At 41.5% G+C, this 24,410-nt stretch overlaps 1 protein-coding gene across 1 annotated transcript; it reads left to right on the forward strand.

Moving 5' to 3' along the window:
* The first annotated feature begins 12 nt into the window (after positions 1-12).
* LOC123967643 (NACHT, LRR and PYD domains-containing protein 12-like) lies at positions 13-24,289 on the forward strand. Its single transcript, XM_046043811.1, has 7 exons — positions 13-897; positions 1,762-1,938; positions 7,997-8,173; positions 11,119-11,292; positions 12,255-12,422; positions 15,849-16,022; positions 23,137-24,289. Exons 1-7 carry the CDS (start codon positions 179-181, stop codon positions 23,144-23,146), a joined length of 1,599 nt encoding a protein of 532 aa, XP_045899767.1. The 5' UTR covers positions 13-178; the 3' UTR covers positions 23,147-24,289.
* Positions 24,290-24,410: the final 121 nt, after the last annotated feature.

Below are 24,410 nucleotides of genomic sequence, written 5' to 3' on the forward strand. Positions count from 1 at the left end.
GCTGCCCAAGACCCTGACTGACCTGTACTCACACTTCCTGCTGGTTCAGATAAAGAGGAAGAAGCAGAAGTATGATGAGGGACATGAGACGAGTCCACTGGAGCTGACGGAGGCTGACAGCAATGTTCTTCTGAAGCTGGGGAGGCTGGCGTTTGAACAGCTGGAGAAAGGAAACATCATGTTCTACCAAGAAGACCTGGAGCAGTGTGGTCTTGATGTCACAGAGGCCTCAGTGTACTCAGGAGTTTGTACAGAGATCTTCAAAAGAGAGAGTGTAATCTTCCAGAAAACAGTCTACTGCTTTGTTCATCTGAGCGTTCAGGAGTTTCTGGCTGCAGTTTACATGTTCCACTGTTACACCAACAGGAACACAGAGGTACTGGAGGACTTCCTGGGGGGAAAATATGTTGATTCAACCTTGGATGTCTTCTTGATGGGAGCAATCATGAAATCCCTTGAAAATAAAAATGGCCACCTGGACCTGTTTGTTCGCTTCCTTCATGGTCTCTCTCTGGAGTCCAACCAGAGACTCTTAGGAGGCCTGCTGGGTCAGACAGACAACAGTCCAGAAATTATCCAGAAAGCCATCAATAACCTGAAGAAGAAGAAGAAGAAGAAAAAAAAGATGAACATAACAGCCTCTCCTGACAGAAGCATCAACATCTTCCACTGTCTGATGGAGATGAACGACCACTCACTACATCAAGAGATCCAAGAGTTCCTGAAGTCAGAGAACAGATCAGAGAAGGAACTCTCAGAGATCCACTGCTCAGCTCTGGCCTACATGCTGCAGATGTCAGAGGAGGTTCTGGATGAGTTGGATCTGATGAAGTACAACACATCAGTGCAGGGACGACAGAGACTGATTCCAGCTGTGAGGAACTGCAGAAAGGCTCAGTAAGTCCAGATGTGATTATCGACATTGTAAAGCAAAGTAAAGCTGAAACCATGAGTATTAAAGTAAAGATACACACTTTACACATATGTAAACTATAAAAGTTAGTGACACAAGTATCTTCTATCATCTTCTAACTATCTTTCTTTGGGTGATGGAGGCTTGATACAAATCCAGCCGGAAAACTTGAGGATTTAAGAGTTTGTGTTGAAAATGTTTTGACAGTCCTCATTTTTTACAGTGTATATAGTGTCTGCAGTCTGTTTCTATACTGCGTCTGTTTATTGTTCTGTTTATATACAGACACACAGACATCTAATACCTGTGATCTGCTGGAACTAACGTCTCTGGTAGGATTTGAATGGACTGAACTAAACTGGTAAATTCAAAAGCTAGTTTAGTAATGTTCACCGATAGAGAGCATTTTTAAAGTTTAATATGAGAAATTATATCACCATTTGAAAACAGTAATATTAAAGTCACGATATGCAGAGAAAACAGCAGCACACATTTCCAGTGTTTTTTATAGAATTTGCAGCCACAGTCTTTGTGTATTTAGCAGCTGGTTTCTTCAGACAGAACCTCATTACACTGCTCAGCTGATAAGATGGCCAGTGAGGGAGAGCTCAGTAGCTTTAGTGCATTTCTGCCGCACTTTGTAACCACAATATGACACATGTTCACGTGTACAGTGATTTGTGATAGTGATAAACACTTTATCTAAAGCAGTAATTTGTGGTTCATCATGTTGCTCACAGACTCCTCAACATGTGGACAGGAGGAGCTCAAGTTTCAAACCACAAACCTTGTGATACATGCTTGATCAGCTCAGGCTACTTTAAGCTTTATATTCTCTGTCATCACAGGCTTTCTCGCTGTGGACTCTTAGAGACTCACTGTGAAGTCGTGGCCTCGGCTCTGAAGTCCAACCCCTCCCATATGAGAGAGCTGGACCTAAGCTACAACATCAACCTGCACGATTCAGGAGTGGAGCTGCTGTCTGCTGGAATGGAGAGTCCACACTGTAGACTGGAGACTCTGGGGTCAGCTAATGTATTTTGCTTTTGCTTAAATCCATGACCAAAGTTCTAAATTTCCTTCAGTTCTCTCGTTTCTGGGTTTGTCTGAGCACAAATCACAGTAGCTCTTTTTTTTAAAGTTTGTCAGTCTGAACAGTTTGGCTACGAATTTAGTCTGAACCCAAACTGGATTCATGTTATTAAGCAAACTGTTTATCCTTCAGTGTTCAGAAAAAAAATAACAAAATCTGGCATTTGTTAATTCACATGAACCTTTATTTAACTGACAAAAGTTAGAATTTCATGCCTGCAGTACACTCAGCAAAAGTTGGGGGAGAGGCATGTTAACCTTGTGTTATGTCACCTTAATTTTTAATAACCCATAATAATAATAATAATACCACTGTGCTTGCTGTTGTCCAATTCTCCTCTTCATGATACGCCATACAGTACATTTTCAATAGGAGACAGATCTGGACTTGACATGCACTCTGTGTCTACGAAGCCTTGCTGTTGTAGCCTGTGCAGAATGAGGGCTGGCTGTGTGTCCTGCTGTGTAAGCATGGATGTCGATGGAAAAGACACTGCCTTTATGGCATATGTCCCTCTAAAATCCCAATATATGCCTCTGCATCAGTGGTACCTTCACACACATGCAACTTTCAAGTGACAAACAATTTTCTCACAAATTTTGGCACAAAGGAGTGAGCCACAAAACACATCCTTACTTGCTGAGCCTTGGCAGATGCTACTTTTATATCCAATCATGACATCTCACCTTTTTTTTCAATTAGCCTGCTTATTGTGGAGTCTTCTAAACAGTTACCTGAATATGCTGTGAACATTTCAATCTTAATTTAACTCTGTCCCAACTAGTTGAGTGTGTTGCAGGTGTGAAATTCTAACTTTGTTTATATTTACAAAATACAATTACGCTGGTCAGTCAACTATTGAAAATCTTTTTTTTTCGTACTTGGTCACTGTACTGTCAGTTAATGAAGATTCACATGAATTCACAGATTTAGCCATTTATTGCATTTTGTTTAAATATAATTATTAATAATTTTCTGGAAATTTGTATTCATAAAAAGTGCAGTGGTTGAAAGTAACGAAGTACGAATACTTTGTTACTGTACTAAAGTAGTTTTTTTTCCATATTTACTTTAGTATTTTTAGTTGTTGCAAATTTTTACTTACACTTCGCTACATTTCTAAGCCAAAAATCGATATCGATATCGTTATATTCTGCAAGAGACCTCATTACATTATTAGCATGCAGCGCATTTGTATGAGAAGCCACCTAGGCCAAGATTTAATACTTGGCTTGCACATAAATACATACTGTCATGCACATACATACATACACATTTTACCTAATGAATTACTACCTTAGTGAAGAAATAAATTCAATGTCTACTACTTGTACTTTAAATGCAGTGATTATATATTTTATTGCAAAATTAAGCAAGGGCAAGCATACAACCTAAACTGATTAAAACTTGAGTAAACTGATAAAATCTCTAAAATTCAAAACCTGATTATGATAGCTGAGCTTGAGTATTTTGATGTTTTCTTTTTTGGAGAGAAAGGGAGGGGAAGGAGTCGTCCTGGCCAAGGAGATCTTTCCTCTTCTGTGGATCTTTAGAGTCTTGTAGAAACTCGAGGCTTTGTCCAAAGCCCTCAAATTGTCTCCAAAAGTCTTCAGTCTTCGTTGCAGTTAAGTGAGAGAAAAATTTCGGAATCCGATGATTCTTCAGTTGGTTTGGTTACCCTCTGTGGCTCGATCTCTTGAAGTCCCCTGAAGAAAACTTTGAAGTATTCTCTAGTTGTTTGCTGTTCAAATCCCCCAACTCTTGGTCCGGCGCGGTGATGGTCTTGCTCCGAGTCCAATGCCTCTGAGATCTGCCGAGGAATAACACCGATCTGTGTCTGACTCATTGTCATGATGTCTTCACCCAAACTTAGTGACCATTTGCATGTTGTTATTTAATCTTTACCCTAATTCTCCTTACTTTAAACCATATTATTTATTTTACAATCGGAAGATCAATTAATTTTATTAATCTTCAATATCAATGAGATGTCCTGATTTTCAATCATCATCATGTAATTTTTATACCAAATATCTTTCTTTTAATCTCTATTCAATATATTGCTTATAGCATTGTTAAGCTCTGTGTTTTGCAGATGGAAGTATGTTGCACTTCCCTTTTCTCACTCACTGTTGTTACTAAAGGGAGAAAGGCTCCAGTTTTCTTCTTTGCGACCTGATAGCAAGAGCGTTGGGATCTCAACTTATTTGACAGTAGGTATATGTGCGCGAGGTGAGGATTTGCCTCTTAGAGCTTCCACGGTGACAACATTGTTGTCTCTGATGAGGACTCCACTCCAGGGCTTAGCACAGACCCGGTACAGGACCAGGCTCGAGGCAAAGTAGAGGAGGGCGGGCCACAAGGGTCTGAGGAAGGAGAGGTAGAGGACAGGGAGGACGAGGTGCAAGCCAAGGAGCGCGTATTCTGGGACCTACATTGAGCTTCACACTCCGGCATATGAACAGGTATATATACAGTATACATATATATATATGTATATTATAATATTAGTATATTATCTCCTAGTGTACTTTTCTCAATGTTTCCCCCTGAGCACTTTGGGTGTCAAAAATAAAGTGCTATATAAATGTAATCCAACACTATTTATATTACTTTTTACTTGTTGTTTACTGATTACACCACCGCTAACTACAGCTCTGCTTCAGCCATCGCCTCATCTCTGTTATGTATGTTGACCTGGTGTGTAATGTGGACACACAAGTCTTGTTAGAGAACAACAAAGCCCTGTTCATTAAAAATATCTAATGATGTTGATGAATGTTCTGTCCAATTACACCAATATTTCCAATTTGGGATTCTAACATCTATATATTCCTTTACAGGCCAGAATTCAAGTACTGTGAACAACATCCAGACTACTGTGTTTTCATGAACCACATATGGCTGATCTTCCAGACCCAGGAAAGGGTAACACAGTTCAGTCATGCAGCATACAGACAGTTTGTAGAGTGGCAATGTGGAGCACTTGGTCACAGGGTCGTGATACCAAGTTGCTGCTTTTTTAAATAAAACACTGAAAATGATAAATGCCTTTTCTTTACACTTCTTTACAGCATAACAATAAAGCAACTACATTTATGTCTTATGTCTCAAATAATGACAACCAAATATGATAGAACACTTGTTTATTGTTATAATTATACTAATACTACAACCTGTATCACAAATAGATCATTTTAAACATCATTAAAAAGAAATATATACAGGAAGAAAGGCAAGGTGTGTCCAGAGGAATCTGGTTATGAAGACAGTTCAGACTTTGTGATATATTAAATCATCTCCACAGCTGCTACATGCAATCACCTCTCTGACATGATTACCACATTACAAAACCAACCGTATTATATTTTTTGTTGTACATTTTGCTGTATCTATCAATACAGTTGGGGCAGGGACACCTGACTGAACCCCATGTTGACGGGGATCATCAGGTCTCCTGGCTCTGCTTATAGGCTTCTCCTCAGTAGGAGACAACTGCCCGAGGAGTAGGATGGCACTCTGGAGGTCTGCCATTTAAATGTAGTCTTTCTCCCCTTCCTGGACTTTTTGTTGTACACCTTGCCGTACCTGATAATACAGAAAGAAGTATTAGCTTAGTGAAAAGTTTGTAATACCTGACATTGTTCTTATACAGTAGTTAGCATTACCATATAAAATGCAATAAATCAAAATCTGTATTCCTCATACTTTTTGAATATTTTTTGACTCATCACTAATAAATGTATTGAGTAAAATGCATAGGAGTAATACTAATGCAATATACTAAATGGTGTCATCAGCTTTTCTCCTGGCTGGACTGTGGACATGGTGGTTGTGATCCAGGCCAGCCACCATGGATCAGTGTACAACTGCATGCGTCTATTTTTACACACAAAATAGTTTTTGCACATTTGCGGAACATTTCCTGTCAATTTGCAGGTCAAATTACATTTGGGACTTCCTTTTTACGAATTTGTGGAATATTGTCAGATCTATAAACAGAGATCTGTAAGTGTGAGAGCAGCGGTACACCAGCAGCTGGCGGTAGTCATCTGTAGGAGACAACAACTTCGACTTCTGCTGGACCACTGGACTCTACTCTGTCTAAAGTTTTTTGTACAAGTGTATATACTGTAGTTTACTGTTGAACACTTTATCACTGAGTGCAGTGGCAGGGAGCAGAGGTGTGGACACAAATGCAGACAACGGCAAAGAGAATGCAGTTCAAACCAAAGATTTACTAACCAAACAAAAACAGGCTCACGTGGAAGCACAAGGAAAAAAGTCCAAACAAAGCTGAATCCAAACAGGTAAATCAGTAATCCAATCAGGCAAAGAAGTAATTCAACAGACAGAGAAATAATCCCATCAAGGAGAACAGAGAACAGCAGAACACTCAACAATGAGAACATAACAAAGACTTAAAAGAACAAGCAAACATTTAAACACCAGGTAATGAGCAGGGCGGGACCACGACCAGGTGGAGGACATGAGGTAATTAGACAGAACACAGACACACAGGAAGGCAGATCATAGGGGGAGTAGACAGAACCAGACCAAAATGCACAAACACAACTGATCATCAAAAGGCAAATTAAACACAACAGGAAAAAAGCACACAAAACTAAACACTGTCAAAAAAAAAATCACCAGACCGAGAACAAAAACCAACACTTAGCAGACTAACTACAATCTAACAAGCAGCAGACAAATACTGGATAACAGAACACAAAGCAGACAAGACCAAATAATACAAACAGAACCAAGAGTGAATACCAAGACATAAACTAAGACACAGAACTAAAATGCAAATGAACAAAAGAATAAACATGGTTTCAAAGAAAAACACAAAACCCCAAACCAAAACAGACTAAACAAAGGAAAAAATAAGAGCACAAAAAACTTTTAAAAGCCTAAATGGCCTTGCCCCACTTTACATCTCTGAGCTGCTACACCCCTATACTCCCACTCGTTCTCTCAGGTCAGACGATCAACTGCTCCTTGGTGTGCCAAAAACAAAGCGCAAGCTCAGAGGGGCCCGTGCTTTTACTGCTTTTACTGCACCGCCACTTGCGGAGCTTCTCAACTCCGAAAATATTCAAGCATTTTTGTTCCGCCATCACTTCTCTAAAACTGTCAATATTCCAAATCTACATAGCTGATTTCTCACATCAAAACTTCTCAGAAGTGGATTTAGTGATGAAATTCCATACAAAAACTGTAAAACTTTTTGCTGGTCTCTGTCTGGTGCAGCATGATGATGCAGTGAATAGTGAATATTCTCTCTGACCAATCAGCAGTCTGTTGTGTTTTCACGTTACATTTTAGTTTCCCTCAGCTCGCTTGGAACCTTGACGGAGCTGAAGTGATATGAAAAAAAGTACCTGGAAGCAGGTACAGGTACAACATTTCTACAATGGAAAACCAAACAAAGGCGAGTTGAGCCAAAGGGCCTCCGCTCAGACTAGCTTGGTTTGAGGGCGTGTCTGACCCCGCCAGCTGCTTGGCAAGCTTTATGACGCATTTAAATTGTGATGTCACAAGTAAAGAAAGTGAAGGGCTGGACTACAAACGAGCTGTTTTCAAGCGGTTCAGAGCAGTGCTTTCTGTGGGAGATGGGAACTCCCATTGGGCTGGACTAACTCAATAAAGGAGAGGGGAAAAGCCAAAAAGCATAATACCACCTCTTTAATGAGATCTCGTTTTACCTTTTTGTATTTTACAGTTTTTAAGATACAAAAATTATAAAGCAACAACACAGCAGTGTGAGTTGCGCTTGGTTTCTTACTGTCAAATTTGGCAGCAAGTCTTCTTTTCATATAAATAATGCTAAAAACACAAAAGTCCTGTTGGGTTCAGGTGTTTGGAGTTTCTGTTTTCTAAACTTCTACATTCTAAACCTTCTTCAGCTCTGAACAGATTATTACACACTGAATGATTTCAAGCAGGAAAATTGTCTTCTAAAGTTACATCATTTATTCTTTATTCAGGTTGAGGAGCTGCTTTTTGTCAGCGACCAGCTGTGCTTCTCTGGCTTTAGCTCTGAGGTCCAACCCCTCCCATCTGAGAGAGCTTGACATGAGTGAAAACAACCTGCAGGATTCAGGAGTGAAGCTGCTGCTGTGTGGTTTTCTGGAGGGTCCAGACTGCAGACTGGAGACTCTGAGGTCAGTTCACTGATTGTAGATTGTGTTTACTTGAAAATTTAATCTAATTTATGTTCATACACGACTTACATCCATAAAGTTGTACATTTCCTTATGTTCATATTTTCATATTTCTTGTACAAAATTTAGTCTCCAGTCACAAAAGAGTTGCACGTGTGTGAAGCAGAGGTGGAAAGAGTACTAAAATATTTTACTTAAGTAAAAGTACTGTTACATTGATGAATTTGTACTTAACTACAAGTAAAGTTACTGTTATAGAAATCTACTCAAGTAAAAGTAAAAAGTAGCTCATTTAAAATTTAACGAGTAAAGTTACTGACTCCTAAAATAACTTATTTATTCTGATTTAATGTCTTATTTATAGGCCTACTTATTCTAATTATTTAATTTAATCACAGTCTTTTGCGATTTGAAGAGGGCACAAAGCCTGATAGTAGTTCGTTTGACAGATACTTTGCTAAAGCAATGGCGCAAAACAATGTTAGAGACCTTTTATGTTATTATGAGAAGTTTTGTGAATGTTTTTGCTTCATTATGAAACTGTGGTGGAACAGATTAGTCTATGGTGGGCCACACTGGGCTGGGAAAATGGGAATCACTGGACCGGATATGAAGTCATATCCCTATTTAGGCTACATTCAAACAGGTGGTAATCCAATCCAACTCCAATCTAACTTTATTTCTAAAGCACATTTAAAAACAACCAAAGTGCTGTACATTGACATGAATCAATAGATAGACAAAAATACAACACCAAACAAAACGGCAACATACAGCTCTCATCCTGGATTAAAAGCCAAGGAGTGAAAATTAGTTTGGTAATTTAAACGGGACTTCTTAGGCCTAAGTATAATTAACTAGTTACCAGCAGGTTGCTAGTGCCAACCAATATTAACAATGTCATGCACCAATGTCTTTTTGGCTAATTTGAGTTTTCATAGCTCTTACCAAACTATGAAAATGTCTTTTACCAACTATCTGTGGTCCAAGCAGGGTGCTAACTACAGTGGAGCTTGGCTTCTCTCAAAAAGAAATGACATGCTATTTTTGCCATTTGTTTCTACATCTTCCGTACCATCATGGATCATGCATAAAATGAGGAGCGTCAGGCTTTATCCATCCAGAGGGAATGATCACCGACTGTCCACAGCGTCGGGCCGCTCCGCGGCCTCCTTTCCTTGGCCCTGTCCATACCCTCTCACTTCGGACAGTCGGTGATCGTTCAATCTGGCTGGATGAAGCCCAACGCTCCTGTTTTACACATAATCCATGTGCTACTTAGGGCCAGCCCTGATAGTGTTGGAGCCCAAGGCGAGATTTGAACTTTTCAGCATTAATTTCCTGCATTCTGGTGAATATTTCTGCACCAATTTATGGTTAATCTCCATATATATAAAGCAAAACACAATATTCAGGCGGTATGTGACAATTCAAAATATTAAAATTTAATAGAACATAATGCAGTAAGCCTTTCAGGCATCCTGTATGCTACTGCTTTTAAATGTGTTTTCTCCTGTAGATCAACTTTTCTATTTTAATAAAATCCCTGCTGAGTCAGTACACATGCTTAGTCTTCCCTTCTCTTTTGAGTCTTCATTTGGGGAAATAACCTATTTAAATAGGCCTGTGTGGGACCTTTTCACTTCAATGATAAATTAATTCATTTTAATTCAGTTATAAACTCCTGGACTTTAATAGCTCCTGTGTTTCAGCAGGTATTCTGTTCATGTTCAAAACTTTCTGCACATTCAGAATCTCTCCCATAGTGTTCTCTGACATGTCCAGAAAAAGATCGCAATATTACGAGACTAATGTCATCATTTAATGAGAATTCATAATATTTTTAATTCCAGCTGGCCTCTACTCTGCTGTGCATTACGTTATTGATTCGCTGTTATATAGCCTGTACCCTTTAGACCATTACACCGACACAGTTTAGGACAGCATGCTGCATGTGAAACCAAAACCACTACTGATCAGGCAGAAAACTCACAATCCACACGTTAACTTCAGAAGCTCTAATAAAGTGCATCTCACAGTCCAAAACAGTAAGGCTGTGCTTCAATTTTAAGATGTTTATATTGCAAAACTCTACTCTACCGTTACTGTGGGCTCACAGCGCGAGGTGCACATGATTAAAATGAATACAGAAGATCCTCTAAACTAATATTGATAAAGTTTGGTTTCTGTTGATTTCAAAATGTCTTCTGTATACAGATGTGACCATTTATCAAAAATTATGAACGTTAATTTACAAACCCATTTACAAAAAAGTTTGGATATTTTCCAAAATTAAATAAATCTAAAACCTGGGATTTGTAAATTCACATGAACCTTTATGTACCTGACAAAATACAGGAAAAGACTTTCAATAGTTTAACTGACAAGCGTTACAAATTTACATACATACTGCGCAGCAAGAGAAGTTTTTTTCGACTCAGCGCGAGTCAACTCCGCCCAGCTAATGCGACACCGGCAATTTTAATCATGGGCACCTTGCGCTGTGATTAATTAATTAATTAATTAATTTATCACTGAGGTGAAAAGGTCCCTCGTAAGCCTATTTAAATATATTTCCCCAAACGAGTTGTGGTGGTAGTGTTGAGAGTGTGCAGTCGCGCTCACCGGCCCTAGTAAGACCACTGTTTTGTACAGAGATCACAGCACTTCCACTTGCTGTCTCTGCTTCCCTTTTAGCTTGCACTGAAAACATTTCCTTCTCCTTGGACTGGACATGCAACATGGTGGGATGCTTCAATTTGCATACTTTACACAAAAGACGTTTTTACAAAGGAAAGTTTTTAATTCAGGTTTTTATTTCATGAAAAATTCCACCAAATTAATAATTGTTGTAGTTAATACACTTCTACACCACCATTACATTTTCCTTGTTGCGCACCCCCTAGCGGCAGCTCATTTATCTCTATTGTTTATTCTTTTTTCAGATTGAGTCGCTGCAGTCTGTCAAACATCAGCTGTTCTTCTCTGACCTCAGCTCTGAAATCCAACCCCTCCCATCTGAGAGAGCTGGAGCTGAGTAACAACAACCTGCATGATTCAGGAGTGAAGCTGCTGTGTGGTTTTCTACAGAGTCCAGACTGTAGACTAGAGACTCTAAGGTCAGACACCATTTTTTTTACTTCTGTGCTGAAATTAACATGATGTGAAAGCTGTGCTGACACTAAACACACTCTATATACCGTACTATACTCTATACTCATCACTTTGTCTTTTTACCTTATACCTGTACAGTGCGATGCTTATTTCCCCAGCGTGGGATCAATAAAGTCTTATCTTGTCTTAATGCTAAAGTTTATTTTCTTATTTAGTGTTTTAGTCCATTGACTGTGACAGAGCAATGTTGAGCTCAACATATAAAACCTTAATATGACAAGAAATATTTACACTGGATAATTCACTCTGAACATCTTGAATTCTTGATTTTTGCGTTAAATCCTTCATGATTATTTTTCTTTTTTAAAATAAATGATAACAGAAGTTAATAAATACAGTGAATAAATAATCTCTATTGTAACTGTCAGACAATAATAAATATTTTTGCTTTTTCCAACATTGTTATGAGGCTATATGATGCTTATACTGACTGAATAGTTTAAACTGAAGATGCTTTGACTTTATGACTCCACTATTCCTAAAAGAAATAATGTTGATGTCTTTTGTTCACATTTCCCCAAAATCCATCCTAACATATTTGGCATCTTTGGAAACTTTGGGATCTTGAGTCGAATCTTATATCAGTTTCTGTGGGTTTTTATTTGTGTTTGGCTGCACCACATGAGTTTGTATAGATGGAGCCACTGGTGGAGCTGCAGAGTTTAAGAGATGAAATCACTACGTCTTTATTGAAGTAGCAGCTTGTTGTCATTATTAATGAGAGCTCTTCTTACCCTGAATTTTACAGTTTTTAACCTGCATCCTGTTGGGTTCAGGTGTTTGGAGTTTACATTTTCTAAACTTCTACTTTCTAAACCTTCTTCAGCTCTGAACAGATTATTAAACACTGAATGGTTTCGAGCAGGAACATTGTCTTTTAAAATTACATAATTTATTCTTTATTCAGATTGCGGGGCTGCGGTTTGTCAGAAATCAGTGCTCTGGCCTCAGGTCTGAAGTCCACCACCCCCCATCTGAGAGAGCTGCAGCTGAGTAACAACAACCTGCAGGATTCAGGAGTGAAGCTGCTGTGGTGTTTTCTGAAGAGTCCACTCTGTAGACTGGAGACTCTGAGGTCAGACACCATTTTTTACTGTGCTGAGATTAACATGATTTGAAAGTTGTGCTGACACTAAACATACTCTATATACCATACTATACTCTATACTCATCACTTTGTCTTTTTACCTTATACCTGTACAGTGCAATAATTATTTCCCCAGCTTGCTTGGGATCAATAAACCTTCTTCAGCTCTGAACAGATTATTAAACACTGTATGATTTCAAGTAAGAACATTGCCTTCAAGGGACAAGGTTGTTTATTAATCATTATACAGCACAAGGCTGCATAACAAAATAAAATTTGTAGTTCCTTCATGCTACACACCCACAATTTATAATTAAGTATAATTAAAATATGGTAACATATAAAATTTAAAAAAATATATACAGTTATTTATATACATATATACATATACTGTACTTTGAATTTGCATCTGGGGTGAACGTAAACAGCAGCACCCAGATGACCATATGAAAGTTTGATCTTCATTCTTTATTCAGATTGAGGGGCTGCAGTTTGTCAAAGACCAGCTGTGCTTCTCTGGCCTCAGCTCTGAAGTCCAACCCCTCCCATCTGACAGAGCTGGAGCTGAGTGACAACAAGCTGCAGGATTCAGGAGTGAAGCTGCTGTGTGATCTTCTGGAGAGTCCACACTGTAGGCTGGAGACTCTGGGGTCAGTTCACTGAATAGTTACTATTGTAGATATGATATATTTAATTATTAATTGAACCTAATTTATGTTCATACATAAGTTACATCCATAAATTTAATTTTGTTCATGTTCCTTGTACTAAATTTAGTCTTCAGTCACAAAAGACTTGTGCTTCTTAAGGAAACTGTAGACAATGTTCGCTGTTAAATTAATGTTTATAATTTTTGGTAAATGGTCACATTTGTATACAGAAGAATCTCTGAGCTAATATTTTAAATTGATAAATGCGTTCTGCTGAAGGAGAAATATTCATTTGTTTTCTGTTGATTTCAACATGTGCTCACAAATAATGTCTGATCATTGATTTCGATCCTTCAGAATACACAGACATCAGAGCATGTTTTCAAATGCAGCTGTTTGAAGGACCAATATAGTTTTTCTCCTCAAATTCCAGAACATTGTAATGTTGAGCTACACATTTTAAACCTGATCACATCTGATTGGATTTTAAATGGATATTTCTTTGTTCTTTATTCAGATTGAGTTCCTGCAGTTTTTCAGAGATCAGCTGTGCTTCTCTGGCCTCAGCTCTGAAGTCCAACCCCTCCCATCTGAGAGAGCTGGAGCTGAGTGACAACAAGCTGCAGGATTCAGGAGTGAAGCTGCTGTGTAAGGGTCTGGAGAGTCCAGACTGTAAACTGGAGACTCTGAGGTCAGACCCCATTTTTTTATTTTTGCTTCTGTGCTGAGATTAATATGATGTGAAAGTTGTGGTGACACTACATTTACATTACATTTACTCATTTGGCAGACTTACATTTGAGGAACAAAATATACAAGCATCAACAGAGCATCAAATACAGATCTACAACTGAACACTAAACTGCAGACATAAGGCTGATATTATACTGATCCAAACTTAGTAGGTCCAGTGTGTAATATTGACAAGGATATATTGACAGAAATGCAATATAATAATAACTATGTTTTCAGTGGTGTATAAAGACCTCACCGCGGGTCCTCTTACATCGAAGTCGCCATGTTGCTGTCATGTTTCTACAGGAGCTCAAATTGACAAACTACTCTACAGAGTGCGTTTGTCTCTACGTTGAATATGTACAACAACAACAAGAAGTAGTAGGAGTAGTTGTCTAGTTTGTTAAAGTAAGAAGAGATATGAAATCTTGGCCAAACCAGACAGTGATGGACATGCAGAAGACAGACTGAATGATGGCTGTGTAGAAGTGGATCAGGAGCTCCTTAGGCAAGTTGAGCTTCCTGATATGGTGCAGGAAGTACATCCTCTGCTGGGCCTTCTTGATGATGGTGTCTGTGTTGGGCTCCCACTTTAGGTACTGGAATATAGTGGATCCCAGACACCTGACGGATTCCACAGCAGACACAGGGCTATTGAGTATGGTGACGGGGGGCTGAGTTGGGAGGGGCTCCTCCTGAAGTCCACGGTCATCTTCGCAGTTTTGAGCATGTTGAGCTCCAGGTTGTTCAGACCACACCAGAGCAGTAGCGGATCAACCTCTCGTCTGTAGGCCGACTCATCACCGTCCCGGATGAGGCAGATTACCATTGTGTCGTTAGCGAATTTCAGGAGTTTGACAGATGGGTCTCCTGAGGTGCAGTGATTGGTGTAGAGGGAGAAGAGCAGTGGGGAGAGCACACACCCCTGGGGGGCGCCAGTGCTAATGGTCCGGGTGCTGGATGTGATGTTCCCCAGTCTCACCTTCTGACTCCTGTCAGTCAGGAAGTTTGTCATCCACTGACAGGTGGAGGCTGGCACATTGAGCTGGGTGAGTTTGGTGCTGAGGATGATGGTGTTGAATGCCGAGCTGAAGTCCGTGAATAGGATCCTTGCATATGTCCCTGGAGAGTCGAGGTTTTGCAGGATGTGATGCAGTCCCTACATGATGACTACATCATCCACTGACCTGTTAGTCCTGTAGGCAAACTGCAGGGGGTCCAGCAAGGGGCCTGTAATGTCCTTCAGGTGGGCCAACACCAGTCTTTCAAAGGGCTTCATGACTACAGATGTCAGGGCGACAGGCCTGTAGTCATTTAATCCAGAGATGGAGGGTTTTTGGGGGACCAGGATGATTGTGGAACGTTTAAAGCAGGAGGGAACTCCACACAGCTCCAGTGATCTGTTGAAGATCTGTTTGAAGATGGGGGCCTCTTTGCTGCTTTGACCTCTTTACTCAGCGTGTTCCTGGCCTGGTTGTACAGGACTCTGTCCCCACTTCGGAAGGCCTCCGCATTGGTCTGACGAAGCTGCCTGAGTTTCGCTGTGAACCAGGGTTTTTGGTTGTTGTGTGTGCAGAAGGTTTTAGTCGGCACTGATGTAAGGTCGTTAGATTGTCCAGGTTAGTGGCTGCAGCCTCAAAACACTCAGTCAGATTTCAGTTTTTGCCTGTAAGTCGGGATAAGATGAACCAGACAGGGATCAGAGAGTCCCAAGGCAGCACAGGGAACAGACTGTTAGGCGTCCTTCAGTGTTATGTAGTAGTGGTCCCTGGTTGGCCAGCGAGCGGACATTTGCCAGGTGGATCAGAGGGAGCGCAGTGCGAAAACCCCGCTGTCTCAGTTTAACCAGCGCGCCAGCTCGCTTCCCCCCGGTGTCTCCGGTAGATCCTATACAGAGCTGCTGCTCCTCCAACTGATAACTCAGAGAAAGTTCCATATTCTAGAAAGAGTGGTGGAATTGTGTGAGCAGTTGAAATCCCAATATTTAAGAGCTAAATTCTGATTATTATTTAATTTATTCTTTATTCAGATTGAATGGCTGCAGGTTGTCAAAGATCAGCTGTACTTCCCTGGCCTCAGCTCTGAAGTCCAACCCCTCCCATTTGAGAGACCTGGAGCTAAGTATGAACAACCTGCAGGATTCAGATGTGAAGCTGCTATCTGATCTTGTGGAGAGTCCACACTGCAGACTGGAGACTCTGAGGTCAGTAGAGGGTTGGAGTCATTCCATGGTGGTTTCAGCAGTACCGTACTAAACACAGTATCAAAGCAGGGATCCAGTATTTCCTGTAAACCTCCAACCAGGATTTCGAAGGTTATTGGACCGTGACTTTAAATTACCCTTTTTAAACTATGTGTAGTCCTTGGTCCTGCGTGTTCTTTAATGAAGCAATAGGAGAAGGCGTTTTTGGTCAAAGTTAATGAGTTTTGTTACAAGTAAATGAATAAAGCTTCCAGAGCTCTGGATTTTGAGTCTTCCTTTCCCTGACCACCAACAAGCTGTGTAAGTTCATGAAGTCTGACTCGCTATCTCTCCCTGACCCATTATACATCGTCAAGTCATAAAACAAAAGTGTAGGTCAGTGCATGATTGGCCCATGTCCTCTGACCCCAATGTTTCGTCATCCGACTCCACGGATCACCATGCTGTTGCTGGGCAGATTACGAGCGTAGTCCCTGAAACAAGATTGTGTTACACTCCAGACCACCCCTCGCCCGTCTCCCTGTTTTCCTTATCTGATCATGCAGAGACTCCCTGTAACTGCCCTTCTCCAAAAACACACACATCCGGTCTAGTTTAATAAATGATAGACCAACATATAAACTTCTACCTATAAAATAAATCAGATCAATATAAGAAAACACAATAATATTGGTTACCCTGAGTAATACGCAAATCATGCTATCATAATCTCTAAGTCCCCCTTTTGGTCTCATAAAAATGAGACCAACAACAACTGTCAGCCCATAGTTACACTGGGGAGTTCTCTTCTTTGTTTCCCTCTCCGAGCCATGCCATCACCTCCGCCTGGACCATTTGATAGGGAGGTGGAACATTCGTTTTCTCCACAGCTGCGACTATTGCACGCTCGCAGAGGGACCTGATGCAGGGAATACAACAACAACCACACAATCCCACACACGCAATCATCCCAACCAGAGACATGACCGCAGACATAATGAGTTTTCTATTTACCAAACCATTGCTCAAAGATACCACCTAATGGATTGTCTATCCCTGAAGCTTCATGCGTTTCCTTTGAGAGTGTTCTAAGGCCTTCCAGCACCTTAGTCACAGATCCATCTGGTGGTGGTCTGCTGGTTGTTTGGTACCCCTGCCTCTCAGACCGTCCTCCCACCATAATATTGGTACCACAATCATACATGAAACAATACACAAAAACCATCCCCTTTGGAAGAGCCCGTTGTCTGGTATGTACATCGTTCTGAAAAACAATATCACACAAGATTATAATAAAAAATAAAACAAGCACACAAGTAAAAGCAAGCTAAATCCTCCAAGAATTCTGGGACTGTCCTCTCATACAGCAAAACTTTTACCAGGAGAGTACTTATACCTCACCTGCTCACCAGAACCTCTTCCTCTATACGTTAAAGGTAATAAATCAAAAAATGAATCAAAGGAAACGGATTAAAGTGAGTTCAATGTGTCTCTGAGTTCACTGAGTCTCTCTTATCTGTTCGAGGGTCCTTGTGGGAGGATCTGTTGCTGCACACTGGCTCCAATGGTACCAGGTTTCTCCTTTCCCGTGCAGCTTCACTGCATGCGAATTCCTCTTTGTCACCTTGTAGGGTCCTGTCCACCTTGGCTCAGACCACTTCCACTTGATCACCATCAGTAAAACCCACTCCGTGGCTGGCGATGTCCCTTCGTCCGACACCCCCTTTGCTGCTGCAACCTGTTTGGAGAAAGCTGACAACAGTACTGTTGGTTGATCATAATAAGGTTTATACCTTACTGGGCTTTCATCTGCTTCCTCAGTGAGCAGTCCAGATTACCGGTCCCGGGAACTGTTGTCCTGTGGTTAACTCGTAAGGAGTAAACCCTGTCATTGAGTTAATTGAGCTGCGGAGGGACAATTGATAGAGCTTCTACCCTGCTCAGTTCAGTTTGTGCATACACTTGACCAATTTTTGCTTTGTCCCATCACTATGTGTGCTGTTTTCTGCAAAATTTTTGCCACTCCTGCTGCATGTCTTGTGCTCGGAGGATGTCTGTCTTCAGTTGGATCTAGAGTTATGCTGGCATACATAAGCACCTGTCTACCTCCCCCTTTTTTCTGAAAAAGCACCCCATTTACTGTGTGTGATTTTTCAGAAACATCCAAGAAAAATGGTAACTGGTAGTTAGGTATTGCCAGGGCAGCAGTACTGGTTAGGGCATGTTTCAAAGCAATAAAACTGGCTTCGGCTTCAGTGGTCCAATTCAATCGGGCAGAGGGATTTCTCATGCCTTGCTCATTAACCAGGGCCCTGAGAGGGTAAGTTAATTCGCCATATGATGCCACAAACTGCCTGCTGTACCCTGTCAAGCCTAGGAAAGACAATATGTCATTCACAATGAGGGGTTTGGGATGGTGCAAAATAGATTACAGGTGTGAGGGTGACATCCCTGTACCTGGAAATGATTCTTCCCAGAAATTAAGCTTGCTATCTACAACACTGCAATTTGAATCTGGAGACTTTAAAACCACAAGCGAAGAGCTTAGAGAGCATCTACATACTAGTATATTAAAAGTACTCCGTCAGGGAGATCAAGATCTGATAGCTGCTGTTTCAAAATCTGGTTAAATAGACCAGGAGAAAGAATGAAACCCTGTGGCACTCGAGTGTAACGAAATTGAGTACCCTGAAAGGTAAAAGAGAAAATGTCTCTGAGATGGTCAGCCAGTGGCAGACAGAAGAATGCGTTGGCCAAGTCCATACATGTAAACCACTGGTGTTGTGGTGACAGAACAGACAGACAGATTGCAGTATATGGAATAGGCACAGGTACTGTTAGAGTGGAAACAAATGCATTAATCCTACTTAAATCATGAGCCATGCGATATTTTCCAGTGTTCTGCTTCTCTACTGGCAAGATAGGTGTGTTCCACTGTGACTGAGATTCCTCCAACACCCCTGCTGCTAACAGTCCCTCAAAAGTGTCTGTTATTCCCTCCTCAGCTTGTTGATTACATGGATACTGCTTCTGCCAGATAGGAGTACAATCCGAGAGGTCAAAGGTCACAGGTTGCACATAAATGCAGTGCCCCTCATCTGTAGGGCCTGCTGACCATAACGCAGATGGGAGCGAAGTTAACATCGCCTCTGTGTCTTGATGGTCTGTTCTTTCCCTACCATGGAACCTCTCAATTTCTCTGTGTTCCAAAATAACCTGATCTGTAGTGGCCTTAACAATTTTGTAAGCCTTTTCAGATGATGAATAAAAAACATAGGGTAACTGGGTGGAAACCCAGCCGGATATCGACTCCCATGCGGTTACACATAAGGCCCAAATCCTTAGGCTGATGGTCTGAACTTATAGCATAAAGTGATATGGGGTACAGAGAAGTTGATTGCATTATAGATATCAAGCAGTTCACAGTATAACCATTAGGAAAAGTCACCACCAGCCCTTGAGGTCCACACAAAATGGATGCACCGCATTTGATAAGCACATCTCTTCCCATCAGATTTGCTGGGCATAAGGGAGAAGAAATATATGAGTGCATAAAAGTCTGATTTGCAACCCTGGTAGGTAGAGGTCTGGTGACTGACAGGTTTTCAGGTTTTCCCGAGAATCCAACTAATTCCACTCTTGAGGATGGGGCAAGCTATTCCACCATCAACTGTGATATGCTTAAATCACAGTTGATGGTGGAATAGCTTGCCCCTGAGTCCACAATAAATGGCAGTTCATCGTCATTTACCCTCATATGCAGGTAGGGGTCTGCCAGACCTACCAGCTGTGGGGTTCTTGGGCCTCTTCAGTACTGTTCCCCGTGCTCAGTCCAGGCAACTTGAGGGTACTGGCCCTGGGGGTCTGCTGCTGCATATGGCGCCTGATACTGAGGTGGATGAGGTGTTTGGTGGATATCCCCTGAATCCTCCGCGACCCCTTCCTCGACCCCTGAAGCCTCCATGTTGCCCCCCAGGTCCCCCATGATAAGGAGGGTGAGTCGGGACCCACGGTGGTGTGGGATATAGGTCAGGAGTAGGTGCACCACTGACGGGTGGCTGCAACTGTTGAACCATCTGAGTTACATACTTTCAGCCTTCTTTCTTTGCCTCATTTGCCTTTTCTCTAGCTTCCCCCAGTTGTAACTTTATCAGCTGTACCTGAGCAGAATCTAAGTCACCTTTTTGTTGAGCTTGCTTATCTCTTTATCTTTTCAAGTGATGTGTCAGGTGTTTTTCCAGAAACACCCAGAAATATCTGGATTTCCTTCCATGGCTTCTTTTGCCCTGTCATTACTGCTTTTCTAAACAGCGGGCGGGGGGGGGGCAGCAGCTCCAGCAGCTCCCTAGGGAGGCATCCAGAAGGCATCCTTACCAGATGCCCAAACCACCTCAACTGGATCCTCTCAACGCAAAGGAGCAGCGGCTCTACTCTGAGCTCCTCACGGATGGCCCAGCTTCTCACCCTATCTCTAAGGGAGACACCAGCCACCCGCCTGAGGAAACCCATTTCAGCCGCTTGTACCCGTGATCTTTGTTCTTTCAGTCATGACCCAGCCTTCATTACCAGAGGTGAGGGTAGGAACGAAAATTGACTGGTAGAGAGAGCTTTGCCTTATGACTCAGCTCTCTTTTCGTCACAACGGTTCGGTAAAACGAGTGCAATACCGCCCCCGCTGCTCTGATTCTCCAGCCAATCTCCTGCTCCAATCTCCCCTCACTCGTGAACAAGACCCCGAGGTACTTGAACTCCTTCACTTGGGGTAAGGACTCATTCCCTACCTGGAGTTGGCACTCCATCGGTTTCCTGCTGAGCCACAGAATTAGAGGTGTTAATCCTCATCCCAACCGCTTCTCATTCTGCTGCGAACCGATCCAGTGAGAGCTGAAGGTCACGGACCGATGATGCCATCAGGACCACATCATCCGCAAAAAGCAGTGATGAGATCCCAAGCCCACCGAACCGCAGCCCCTCCTCGCCACGACTATGCCTCGATATCCTGTCCATGAATATCACAAACAGGATTGGTGATAAAGCGCAGCCCTGGCGAAGGCCAACCCTCACCTGGAAAGAGTCCGACTTACTGCAGAGTACTCGGACACAGCTCTCGCTTTGGATGTAATAATAATAATAATAATAATCCTTATTTGTAGAGCACTTTTCAAAAACAAGTTACAAAGTGCTTTAACAAGTGTAAAGACAATAATACCCAAGAGACAATAATACAAAAACAATACCAGATAAAAGCATGAAAACATTGAAAAGACTAAAATACACGTTTAAGAAAAATATAAAATTAGTAAAATAGAATAAAATAAAAGGGTTAAAATAAAGTCAAATAAGATCGGGAAAGGCTCTCCTATAAAAGTATGTTTTAAGAAGGAAAAGAGTTCCCTGACACTGCTGAATGCAAAGGATGCTCTGGTTGATTTTGCAGCCTAATAATATGATGTCAGCAGCTGTTTGCATTTCTTTTGTCACGATTATAGCAGCGGAAATGTTGTGATGCACGGATCGGCTCCAACATAATTTGAATCCTCAAGTAGGCTACGCATAAATTATCCTAACGCCCCTCCCCATTCAACTAATTATTATTATCATATCCGATGTGCTTGAGAGCGGGACCACCAGCGCCGCTGGCCCGAGGCTACCGTGGGCGTGGCGTGGCCTGCTCGTAGTCCACTTCCCCGGTGACATTTTGGGGGGGAAATGTGTGTTTTGTGTTCATGTTCTGCCTGCACTTTCTCTGGTGAGACCAACTATTTTGAAATAAAAAACAGGGCCCTATAGAGCGTATTCCTCGGCCCGTCACTGTCTCAGCTGAGTCAGTAGCCGCTGCCTCCCACATTTCCTCCACACTCCTCAGCTGGCAGGATGGCATTCATGCAGCCTGGCTACCATGTCACAAGCAGATCATTTCCTCTCTCTTGGCCCACCACTGGCTCTACGGAGTCAGCGGCTGCCGTCCCGCACATTTCCTCCACACTATGTGGAATTTCTGTCTTCCTCCCCTCATTGGGGGAGAGGCATGGTGATGAGCCCACGAGTGTGGCTGCCCCACCTCATGCGGACACCCTGGCCACCGTGTCTGCTCCCGCCTCCCTTCCCTGACTGGGGGTGTGATATGGCCATGGGCTCACGAGAGCAGCTATGCTGCCTGAAAACAGCGGTGCTGGGTTGCGACATTGTTGGACCATGGTCCAAAAGCCATCATTTAAATTGACCGTGTCATAAATGGTTTCTGTTCAAATTTTTTTATTGATATAATATAGTCTACATATAATTACAGAGGTCTGAACCTCAGTGACCTGCATCTCAATTTCAGGATCTTGGCAATCTTCTTATAACCTAGGCCAGAGCAACCAATCCTTTTTTCAAAACCTTAGACAGTTCTTTGCCATGAGGTTGAATGTTGAACTTCCAGTGACCAGTATGCAGGAGTGTGAGAACGATAACACCAAATTTAACACACCTGCTCCCCATTCACACCTGAGACCTTGGAACACTAATGAGTCACATGACACATTTTCACTTAGGGGGGTGTGCTTACTTTTGTTGCCAGCAGTTTAGACATTAATGGTTGTGTGATGTGTTATGTTGAGGGGACATCAAACTGTTATACAGTCTGTACACTCACTACTTTACATTGTAGTAAAGTGTCATTTCTTCAGTGTCACATGAAAAGAACATGTGAGGGGTGTACACACTTTTGTGAGATACTGTACATTTTTCCTGTAATATTTCAAAAGTAGATGAAATATTCAAATGTGACTGAGATGCTGGTTTTTAACAGCTTTGAGCCCTAACAGCAGTGAATCCATCATTACATGATGCGCTCAGGGACTCTTAGCACTTTATTTCCACTGTGTACTTGAGTGAAACCTGCAGAGTAAACAGACCTGATGCCCAAAGTCTCTGCAGGTCTCAGTGTGTTCACTCAAATACGTTAACATGAGAGCTGAAAGGAAGCTGGCTAAGCTACACAGGGTTAGGGTCAGACTTCTGGTCTGAACAGGACTGAAGTCCCTGCTGGTCTTTATACTGGATGTGCTGCATCACTGACTGACAGCTGATGAAGGGAGTCTCTGTAAACTCTGATTTATGACTTATGTGTTCTGTCTTCTTCTCTCACCAGATGGTGGTAATGTGATCTCTGTCAGAGTGTGAGGGATCAGAAAGTTGGTGGTGTTGAGAGAGGATCAGCTGTGTCCTGATGATCCAGAGAGGTTGAAGCAGCAGCATCAGCTTGTGTGTGGAGAGGCTCTGACTGGGCCATGTTACTGGGAGGTAGAGTGGAGAGGAGAGCTTCATCCAGCAGTGACTGACAGAGGAATCACAACAGTGCTGCCATCTGAACTGCTCTGAGATCAGCTCCACTGTCAGACACAAAGTCAAGTCCACCATCATCCTTGTGTGTTTGTCTGGATGTAACAGTATCATCAGTGTATCTGGACTGCTCTGCTGCTGCTCTGTCCTTCTACACAGTCTCTGCAGACACACTGAGACTCCTTCACTCCTGCTTCACGCTTAGCCACCTCCTCCACCTGGACGTGGACCTGGACTTAGATTCAGATAATATGTACCCAAAGTGCCTCTACAGATTAGTTCTGATTATGACAACATAACTGCAAAGTAACACATTTTAATGGATTTTTCATATTGTTTTCTGTTGCAGCTCCACCTTGTGGATTGATGGAGAATTGCAGTAAATTTCCACATTTTTTGGATGCAGCATCCAGCCTGCATGCATAAAGTTTCTTCTCTGAAGTTCTGCTTATTAACACCAATACCAGACTCTTCACACAGTTCAATATATGATTTTTTAACACAGAGAAACATGAAGATAATACCTGTAGAAAGTTTGGATTTAATCAAAGCTTCTTGACGTCTACAAACTGAAACATGATTCTGATTCCAGTCTTAAGTCTCGTTGTTATTAGTGCAGGATTAAATATCTGTTTACTTTTTGAAATACTCTCTTTTAATAGTATATCCCACCAGATTGTGTTGTTGCAGAAAACTGAACTAAAGAACTGCATAGTCTTGTGACAATTATCTGTGGGTTTGTCACTATGAATGACCTCATTCATGTTCACTTCATTATTTGTTGATTGTTAATATAAAAATACTGCTTAGAGTCGCTTTTTAGTCGCTGAATTATATCTGGATTTTAGTGAAAAGCCAGTCCTGTCTTAAACCTTGGTCAGGCACTAAACACCAGAACATATTAATAACTTCTTATGTATAATTTTTTATTTTGACATTAAATTAATCAGCAAAACATAATATATAAGTACTAACTCTAAACTTTATTGTCATCATTAGTGATTATGTAGATGTATATATTTGTACTGTTTTCTCATTTCAGTTTACATTGTTGCAGAAAAAAAACAAATCTTGATATTCAAA

Source organism: Micropterus dolomieu, linkage group LG01, assembly GCF_021292245.1.
Source record: "Micropterus dolomieu isolate WLL.071019.BEF.003 ecotype Adirondacks linkage group LG01, ASM2129224v1, whole genome shotgun sequence".
NCBI lineage: Eukaryota > Metazoa > Chordata > Actinopteri > Centrarchiformes > Centrarchidae > Micropterus > Micropterus dolomieu.

Excerpts from the sequence above, each read along its gene's own strand:
- LOC123967643 (XM_046043811.1), top strand. The coding sequence starts at position 179 with ATGTTCTACCAAGAAGACCTGGAGCAGTGTGGTCTTGATGTCACAGAG. Across the intron at positions 1,939-7,996 it reads TGTAGACTGGAGACTCTGGG|GTTGAGGAGCTGCTTTTTGT; the intron begins GTCAGCTAATGT and ends TTCTTTATTCAG. Across the intron at positions 8,174-11,118 it reads TGCAGACTGGAGACTCTGAG|ATTGAGTCGCTGCAGTCTGT; the intron begins GTCAGTTCACTG and ends TTCTTTTTTCAG.